General features: G+C 43.8%; 1 protein-coding gene across 1 annotated transcript in view; it reads right to left on the bottom strand.

Annotated features, from left to right (window-relative positions):
* The window catches only part of LOC132780532 (uncharacterized), a 15,463-nt gene extending 6,652 nt beyond the window's left edge, over positions 1-8,811 (bottom strand). Inside the window, exon 1 of the mRNA XM_067462439.1 lies at positions 8,802-8,811. Within this exon, the coding sequence (XP_067318540.1) occupies positions 8,802-8,811 (10 nt within the window). The remainder of the gene's footprint in view (positions 1-8,801) is intronic.
* Between the last annotated feature and the right edge of the window lie 1,599 nt (positions 8,812-10,410).

The raw sequence follows: 10,410 nt of genomic DNA, 5'->3' as shown, positions 1-10,410 counted from the left end.
CTCAGGGTCTTCCCTGGGTGCATCCACACTGTGGAATTAATGCACTTTGGAACCCACTTTAATTGCCATTCCTCAATGCTATGGCATCCTGGGAGTTGTAGTTTCTCAGGGTCTTGGGAGTTGTAGTTTCTCAGGGTCTTCCCTGGGTGCATCCACACTGTGGAATTAATGCACTTTGAAACCCACTTTAATTGCCATTCCTCAATGCTATGGCATCCTGGGAGTTGTAGTTTCTCAGGGTCTTGGGAGTTGTAGTTTCTCAGGGTCTTCCCTGGGTGCATCCACACTGTGGAATTAATGCACTTTGGAACCCACTTTAATTGCCATTCCTCAATGCTATGGCATCCTGGGAGTTGTAGTTTCTCAGGGTCTTGGGAGTTGTAGTTTCTCAGGGTCTTCCCTGGGTGCATCCACACTGTGGAATTAATGCACTTTGAAACCCACTGTAATTGCCATTCCTCAATGCTATGGCATCCTGGGAGTTGTAGTTTCCCAAGGTCTTCCCTGGATGCATCCACACTGTGGAATTAATGCACTTAGAAGCCCACTGTAATTGCCATTCCTCAATGCTATGGCATCCTGGGAGTTGTAGTTTCTCAGGGTCTTGGGAGTTGTAGTTTCCCAGGGTCTTCCCTGGGTGCATCCACACTGTGGAATTAATGCACTTTGAAACCCACTGTAATTGCCATTCCTCAATGCTATGGCATCCTGGGAGTTGTAGTTTCCCAAGGTCTTCCCTGGATGCATCCACACTGTGGAATTAATGCACTTAGAAGCCCACTGTAATTGCCATTCCTCAATGCTATGGCATCCTGGGAGTTGTAGTTTCCCAGGGTCTTGGGAGTTGTAGTTTCTCAGGGTCTTCTCTGGGTGCATCTACACTGTGGAAGTAATGCACTTTGAAACCCACTTTAATTGCCATTCCTCAATGCTATGGCATCCTGGGAGTTGTAGTTTCTCAGGGTCTTCCCTGGGTGCATCCACACTGTGGAATTAATGCACTTTGAAACCCACTTTAATTGCCATTCCTCAATGCTATGGCATCCTGGGAGTTGTAGTTTCCCAAGGTCTTCTATTTTCCCTGGGTGCATCCACACTGTGGAATTAATGCAGTTTGATGCCCACTCTAATTGCCATGGCTCAATGCCCTCAGGTTCTGGGAGTTGTAGATTGCACTCTTGGGCAGGGAAGGCTCATGATCTTGGAAACTACAACTCCATTACATATATGGATTATTATTACTCTTTCGTTCTCCAGAATTTTGGAAATTTCGGCCTCTGGTTCCTCACCTAACTTGGCCAAAGGAAGCCCCACATTTAGGAATGGCCAAATTTAGGAACCTATTGCCTCAAATAATTCAACGGCAGGGAATATGTGATAATATCTCCCCTTTCCGCCGGTTTCCGCACTACAGAAACCGCTTTGTCCGGTTCTCTTTAGTGTCAAGGAAGAGTAATGGCTCTGCGCTCCCTTTATGGCAGCCCTTGACAAATCCAAAGAGCCTCTCGGCGCATAATCGCCTTCCCTCTTGAGCCGAGCATGGCCTCGGCCTCTTCTTCTTCCCAGAGGGATTGCATGCGCAGGAAGCCCCTGATCCATCCCAAGGGAGGCTTTTCCTCCGGATTTGTGTCCAAATTCTGGATTTATCTCCAAAGTCTGGCCATAAGATGTCACAGGGAGGGCAGCCCTATGCGCCGGCGCATCTTCTGTGCATTGATTGGTCTTGTGGGAGATCCAAATCCCAGGAAGGTTGAGCGCAAGGTTTGACCCACAAAGGATGGAATTGGGACATGCTATGACTTAGATTGGCACATGTCAACACATGCTTGTGTCCAGCTGTACAACAAAGGCTGCTGATAGGTAAAGTGGCCTTCTGTGAGGTCACTGGGTTGGCTGTTTTCCTTTCTTTTGCTGTCTTTTTCTCTTGTCCCTTCCTTCCTTCCTTCCTTCCTTCCTTCCTTCCTTCCTTCCTTCCTTCCTTCTTCCCTTTCTTTCTTTTTCTTTCCTCATACCTTCTGCCCTTTTTTCTCCTCCTTTTCTTCCTTCTCTCGCTCCCTTCTTCTTTCTTTCTTTCCTTTCTTTTTCTCTTTTCTTTCTCTTCATCCCTTCTTCTCTTCCTTCCTTTTTCTGTCCTCCTCTCGTACCTTTCCCCCTTTTCTTTCTTTTCCTTTCTTCCCTTTCTTTTTCTCTTTTCCCTTCTTTCATCTCTTCTTTCTCTTCCTCTCTTGTACCTTTCCCCTTCCTTCCTTCCTTCCTTCCTTCCTTCTTCCTTTTCTTCCTTTTTCTTTCCTCATACCTTCTGCCCCTTTTTTCTCTTCCTTTCCTTCCTTCCATCCATCACTCCCTTCTCCTTTCCTTTCTTTCTCTTCTTTTTTCTCCTTTCCCTCCCTTCATCCTTTCCTTCTTCTCTTCCTTTCTTTTTCTTTCCTCCTCTCATATCTTTCTCCCTTTTCTTTCTTTTCCTTTCTTTCTTTTCTTCTTTTTCTGTATTCCCTCACTCCATTCTCTTTTCCTTTCTTCCCTTTCTTTTTCTCATTTCCCTTCTTTCATCTCTTCTTTCTGTCCCTCTCTTGTACTTTTCTCCTTCCTTCCTTCCTTCCTTCCTTCCTTCCTTCCTTTCCTCCTTTCCCCTTATCCACATGTCACCATTCTATCCCAGTGACATAACAGAGTGGCCACTTCACCTAGTGACAGCCACTCCTTCACCTAGCAACAGTTAATCTAGTTGACACCACAGTCACTCCTTCACCTAGCAACAGTCAATCCAGGGCCATCAGGGTGACCACTTCACCAAATGACAGTCACTCCTTCACCTATCAACAGTCAATCCAGTGACGTCACAGAGTGGTCACTTCACCTAGCGACAGCCACTCCATCACCTAGCTACAGTCAATGCAGTGACATTCACAGAGTGGCCACTTTACCTAGCAACAGCCACTTCTTCACGTAACAACAGTCAATCCAGTACCATCAGAGTGACCACTTCACCAAACGACAGTCACTCCTTCACCTATCAGCAGTCAATCCAGTGACATTCACAGAGTGGCCACTTTACCTAGCAACAGCCACTTCTTCACGTAACAACAGTCAATCCAGGGCCATCAGGGTGACCACTTCACCAAATGACAGTCACTCCTTCACCTATCAACAGTCAATCCAGTGACGTCACAGAGTGGTCACTTCACCTAGCGACAGCCACTCCAACACCTAGCAACCGTCAATCCAGTGACGTCACAGAGTGGTCACTTCACCTAGCATCAGCCACTCCGACACCTAGCTACAGTCAATCCAGTGACATTCACAGAGTGGCCACTTTACCTAGCAACAGTCACTTCTTCACGTAACAACAGTCAATCCAGTACCATCAGAGTGACCACTTCACCAAACGACAGTCACTCCTTCACCTATCAGCAGTCAATCCAGTGACATTCACAGAGTGGCCACTTCACCTAGCAACAGCCACTTCTTCACGTAACAACAGTCAATCCAGGGCCATCAGGGTGACCACTTCACCAAATGACAGTCACTCCTTCACCTATCAACAGTCAATCCAGTGACGTCACAGAGTGGTCACTTCACCTAGCGACAGCCACTCCAACACCTAGCAACCGTCAATCCAGTGACGTCACAGAGTGGCCACTTCACCTAGCATCAGCCACTCCGACACCTAGCTACAGCCAATCCAGTGACATTCACAGAGTGGCCACTTTACCTAGCAACAGTCACTTCTTCACGTAACAACAGTCAATCCAGTACCATCAGAGTGACCACTTCACCAAACGACAGTCACTCCTTCACCTATCAGCAGTCAATCCAGTGACGTCACAGAGTGGTCACTTCACCTAGCGACAGCCACTCCAACACCTAGCAACCGTCAATCCAGTGACGTCACAGAGTGGCCACTTCACCTAGCATCAGCCACTCCGACACCTAGCTACAGCCAATCCAGTGACATTCACAGAGTGGCCACTTTACCTAGCAACAGTCACTTCTTCACGTAACAACAGTCAATCCAGTACCATCAGAGTGACCACTTCACCTAGCATCAGCCACTCCGACACCTAGCTACAGCCAATCCAGTGACATGACAGAGGGCCACTTCACCTAGCAACAGCCTTTGTGCTACAAACAGACAAGCAAACAGACATATGTGTGTGTGTGATAATGATCATAATATTAGTACTATACTATATATTGCTCTCTATATATAGAGAGAGAAAGAAAGGGATGTAAGGAAGGGGGGATATTCTATATGTTCTATATATGTTCTATTCTATATATTCTGGATGTGCATGTACTACTTTTGTGATTCCTTTGCATTGAGCTATAATATATAAAGTGGTATCAAACTGCATTAACTCTACAGTGTGGACTCATTCCTAGTTAGCCTTGGCTTGCAGTTGCCATATAGCGCATTTCACCCCCGAAAGGAGAATAATCCCGAAGCCGGCTAATTGCACCTTTCCTGCTGCGAGGCAAAACTCTGATAAATAAAATATTGGAAGGAACCATGGGATATATATATATATATATATAATTTCTGAGAGGCGCCTGGAGATAATTGCCTTGACTCCGCAGTCCCAAAAAATGCCATTTGTCACTGTTTGGGCCTTCAATTATTTCCCTGTAACTACATTTGCATGGCGAAGTTGAGTAATTGGCCAATTAGCATCCGGTGGAAAGGGGGATGGATCACCAACTGCAATGTGGGATTAAACTGCATTAAGTCTACAGTGTAGATGCACCCATACTCCACCAAAAAGCTCCAATCCAACAGATATGGGCAGGTTTCCAATTCTAGCTGCATTGGCTGAATTCCCGTCCCTCTCAGACATATTTCTACTCTCTTCCTCACATTTTCGTCAATTATGTTTTTTAATGGCCAATTAATTTAATTAATTAGTGGCGACATACGTCGGGGTGTGAGTAAACACGAATGCAAATTTGCCCGCTGTCCAGATAAATGCTCCGAGAGCTCGTCTTCTGCTATTTTCTGTGTGCAGAGAAATCTCCCATTGGGCCGGCATCTACACTGTAGCATTAATGCAGTTTGACACCGCTTTAAATGCTCTGGGATCCTGGGAGTTGTAGTTTGACACGGTCTTTATCTTCTACCAATGGTGGTTGGTGCCTCACCAAACGATTATTATATTTATGACAGCATGGAAAACTCACAGCAACCCAATGATGTCTATTTGTTCCCCGCCTCCCTCTCTCAATCAATACCTTGGCAAACTACAACTCCCATGGTCTGGCAAAGGCCAGGCCATTGGGGCAACTGATCCGTGTCGATTATTATATTTATGACAGTCCAGAAAACTCACAGCAACCCAATGATGTTTATTTGTTTCCCGCCTCCTTCTCTGGATTGAGACCTTGGCAAACTACAACTCCCATAGTCTGACAAAGGCCAGGCCATTGGGGCAACTGATCCGTGTCGATTATTATATTTATGACAGTCCGGAAAACTCACAGCAACCCAATGATGTTTATTTGTTCCCCGTTTCCCTCTCTGGATCGAGACCTTGGCAAACTACAACTCCCATGGTCTGACAAAGGCCAGGCCATTGGGGCAACTGATACATGTCAGATTTTAGTCAATGATTTTAAAAGTTCTATGCATTGCATTGAATCGTATCCCTCTCAATAGGTTCAGCACCATGGAAAGCTCCCCTAATGTTCAAACTATGCAGAACTACAACTCCCAGGACTCCATAGCATAGAGCCATGGCAGTTAAAGTGTATTGATTTCTAGAATATAGAAACTTAGCCAAACTTTGCCGAAAAGTAGGCAAAGTTATGAATGCGGAAACCCTTCCAATACGTTCAGCACCATGGAAAGCTCCCCTAATGTTCAAACTATGCAGAACTACAACTTCCAGGACTCCATAGCATTGAGCCATGGCAGTTAAAGTGTATTGATTTCTACAGTATAGAAATTTAGCCAACTGAGAAATTGGGAAGACAGAGGATTAATTATCCAAATAATAATAATAATAATAATAATAATAATAATATCCAAATAATAATATCCAAATAATAATAATAATAATAATAATAATAATAATAATAATAAGCATATAGGTCTTGTATGCTGTGACATACTGTGCTTTTGTGTCAACAACAACAACAACAATAATAATAATAGTGTTCGACTTGGGATTTTGTGATACGAAATCCAGCATATAGGCCTCGTTTGCTGTGACATACTCTGCTTTTGTGTCAACAACAACAACAACAACAACAACAACAACAACAATAATAATAGTGTTCGACTTGGGATTTTGTGATACGAAATCCAGCATATAGGCCTCGTTTGCTGTGACATACTGTGCTTTTGTGTCAACAACAACAACAACAACAACAACAACAATAATAATAGTGTTCGACTTGGGATTTTGTGATACGAAATCCAGCATATAGGCCTCGTTTGCTGTGACATACTCTGCTTTTGTGTCAACAACAACAACAACAACAACAACAATAATAATAGTGTTCGACTTGGGATTTTGTGATACGAAATCCAGCATATAGGCCTCGTTTGCTGTGACATACTGTGCTTTTGTGTCAACAACAACAACAACAACAACAACAATAATAATAATAGTGTTCGACTTGGGATTTTGTGATACGAAATCCAGCATATAGGTCTCATTTGCTGTGACATACTGTGCTTTTGTGTCAATAATAATAATAATAATAATAATAGTGTTCGACTTGGGATTTTGTGATACGAAATCCAGCATATAGGTCTCGTTTGCTGTGACATACTGTGCTTTTGTGTCAATAATAATAATAATAATAATAATAATAGTGTGATCCAATACAACAGCCAGCAAAGTGATCTTGTCTGCTGTGGACTCATCTCGCTGTGCTTAAAATAATAATAATAATAATAATAATAATAATAATCCCAAATATTTGTTATTATTAGCTCCTTCCTTGGAGGCCTTTAAACAGAAGGTGGATGGCCATCTGTTGGGGGTGTTTTGATTGTGCATTTCCTGCATAAAGGCAGAATGGGGTTGGACTGGATGGTCCATGGGGTCTCTAATAACCAATAACCAATAACCAATAATCAATAATGATAATACAATTCCAAAACAAGGCAATCAAAACAATCCAAGAGAGAACGGTTTCAGGTGGATGGCCATCTGTTGGGGGTGTTTTGATTGTGCCTTTCCTGCATGAAGGCAGAATGGGGTTGGACTGGATGGTCCATGGAGTCTCTAATAACCAATAACCAATAACCAATAACCAATAATCAATAATGATAATACAATTCCAAAACAAGGCAATCAAAACAATCCAAGAGAGAACGGTTTCAGGTGGATGGCCATCTGTTGGGGGTGTTTTGATTGTGCCTTTCCTGCATGAAGGCAGAATGGGGTTGGACTGGATGGTCCATGGGGTCTCTAAAAACCAATAATCAATAATCAATAATGATAATACAATTCCAAAACAAGACAATCAAAATAATCCAAGAGAGAACGATTTCAGGTGGATGGCCATCTGTGTTTTGATTGTGCCTTTCCTGCATGAAGGCAGAATGGGGTTGGACTGGATGGTCCATGGGGTCTCTAGTAATAATAATCAATAACCAATAACCAATAATCAATAATGATAATATAATTCCAAAACAAGGCAATCAAAACAATCCAAGAGAGAACGGTTTCAGGTGGATGGCCATCTGTTGGGGGTGTTTTGATTGTGCCTTTCCTGCATGAAGGCAGAATGGGGTTGGACTGGATGGTCCATGGGGTCTCTAATAACCAATAACCAATAATCAATAATCAATAATGATAATACAATTCCAAAACAAGGCAATCAAAATAATCCAAGAGAACGGTTTCAGGTGGATGGCCATCTGTTGGGGGTGTTTTGATTGTGCCTTTCCTGCATGAAGGCAGAATGGGGTTGGACTGGATGGTCCATGGGGTCTCTAATAATCAATAACCAATAATCAATAATCAATAATGATAATACAATTCCAAAACAAGGCAATCAAAATAATCCAAGAGAGAACGGTTTCAGGTGGATGGCCATCTGTTGGGGGTGTTTTGATTGTGCCTTTCCTGCATGAAGGCAGAATGGGGTTGGACTGGATGGTCCATGGGGTCTCTAATAATCAATAACCAATAATCAATAATCAATAATGATAATACAATTCCAAAACAAGGCAATCAAAATAATCCAAGAGAGAACGGTTTCAGGTGGATGGCCATCTGTTGGGGGTGTTTTGATTGTGCCTTTCCTGCATGAAGGCAGAATGGAGTTGGACTGGATGGTCCATGGGGTCTCTAATAACCAATAACCAATAATCAATAATGATAATACAATTCCAAAACAAGGCAATCAAAACAATCCAAGAGAGAACGGTTTCAGGTGGATGGCCATCTGTTGGGGGTGTTTTGATTGTGCCTTTCCTGCATGAAGGCAGAATGGGGTTGGACTGGATGGTCCATGGGGTCTCTAATAATCAATAACCAATAACCAATAATCAATAATGATAATACAATTCCAAAACAAGGAAATCAAAATAATCCAAGAGAGAACGGTTTCAGGTGGATGGCCATCTGTTGGGGGTATTTTGATTGTGCCTTTCCTGCATGAAGGCAGAATGGGGTTGGACTGGATGGTCCATGGGATCTCTAGTAATAATAATCAATAACCAATAACCAATAATCAATAACCAATAACCAATAATCAATAATCAATAATCAATAATCAATAATCAATAATGATTATATAATTCCAAAACAAGGCAATCAAAACAAATCCAAGGGGGAAAGGTTTCCTACCTGCAATCATGTTTCCGACAAGGCTTTTGGTGCTTTTCTCCGATCCAAGACTCGGTCTCTTGGAGATGTGGGTTCTGCCTTTGCTGGTCCGGGGACCTCATTTTTATATACTCTTCGCTGCTTTCCATTTGTAATGTAACGAAAATTAAAATCTGGGCCCAGCTCATGTTGATGCCAAGGAGCAGGATTCCCCAAGGTGAGGTTTGGAAAGCAAAGCAGCGAAAAGGAAAACCGTACAGGTAAAGGGAATCCAGGTGGCAGCCAGGAGAAATTCCTGATGATGAAACAGCTCAGGTGAGGTCATGAGCGCAATTCGAAACTATGCCCCGGGACAGAGGAGGTGTGTCCAACCAAGCGGGTGCGCCTTCCGTACATTTGTGGCACAAAGAGCACAACACGGGCACCCTCTGCTCTTGCAGGCACCCTTCTTGGGGTTCCACAATGACTCTGTCTAGGGACTTTGGTCTCCTTTTTCTCCCCCTCCTGAGGCTGGAGGGGAGCGTCACTGGTTTGCGGCCTAGACTCAGCGAAAGTTGTGGCTTTTGTTTAGTTTTGTGTTCTTGTTTTCGTTCTCGTAGGATCAAGACTGAAGAGCTTCTTTGCAGGCCAAGGTCGAAAAGGAGGAAGGTGGAAATCTCGGGGAGGAAGAACCAAACAGGTTGGAAGTCTTTTTCTTTTTTTCTGTTTTCGTTTATTCAACTCTTTCTCAGACTGGGTGGGATTGTAGTGTAGTTTTCATTTTTGTGGCTCCCTCTTTGTCTTCCTTCCTTCCTTCCTTGGCTCCTTCCTTCCTTCCTTCGCCTGCCTGCCTTCCTTCCTGGTCTCCTTCCTACCTTGTCTCTTTTGTTCTTTACTTGTTTCCTTCCTTCCTACTTTGTCTCTTTCCTTCTTTCCTTGACTCCTTCCTTCCTTCTCTCCTTCCTTCCTCCAGCTCTCCCTCTCCTCCTTCTTTCTCTCCCTCCCTCCCTCCCTCCCTCCCTTGCTTCCTTCTTTCTCTCCTTCCCATCCTTCTTTCCTTGTCTCCTTCCTTCTTTCCTTGACTCCTTCCTTCCTTCTCTCCTTCCTTCCTCCAGCTCTCCCTCCCTTCTTTCTCTCCCTTCCTTCCTTCCTTCTTTCCTTCCTTCCTTCTTTCTCTCCTTCCCTTCCTTCCTTCATTGTCTCTTTCCTTCTTTCCTTGACTCCTTCCTTCCTTCCTTCCTTGGCTCCTTCCTTCCTTCCTTTGCCTGCCTGCCTTCCTTCCTGGTCTCCTTCCTACCTTGTCTCTTTTGTTCTTTACTTGTTTCCTTCCTTCCTACTTTGTCTTTTTCCTTCTTTCCTTGACTCCTTCCTTCCTTCCTTCCTTCCTTCCTTCCTTCCTTCCTTCCTTCTCTCCTTCCATCCTCCAGCTCTCCCTCTCTTCCTTCTTTCTCTCCCATCCTTTCTTCCTTGTCTCCTTCCTTCTTTCCTTGACTCCTTCCTTCTTTCTCTCCTCCCTCCCTCCCTCCCTCTCTTCCTTCTTTCTCTCCTTCCTTCCTCCAGCTCTCCCTCTCTTCCTTTTTTCCCTTCTTTCCTTCCTTCTTTCTCTCCTTCCCATCCTTCCTTCCTTGTCTCCTTCCTTCTTTCCTTGACT

The sequence above is a fragment of the Anolis sagrei genome, chromosome Y (genome assembly GCF_037176765.1).
Source record: "Anolis sagrei isolate rAnoSag1 chromosome Y, rAnoSag1.mat, whole genome shotgun sequence".
NCBI classification, from domain to species: domain Eukaryota; kingdom Metazoa; phylum Chordata; class Lepidosauria; order Squamata; family Dactyloidae; genus Anolis; species Anolis sagrei.
Note: the sequence above shows the minus strand (reverse complement) of the source record. Positions and strands in the feature narration are given on the sequence as shown.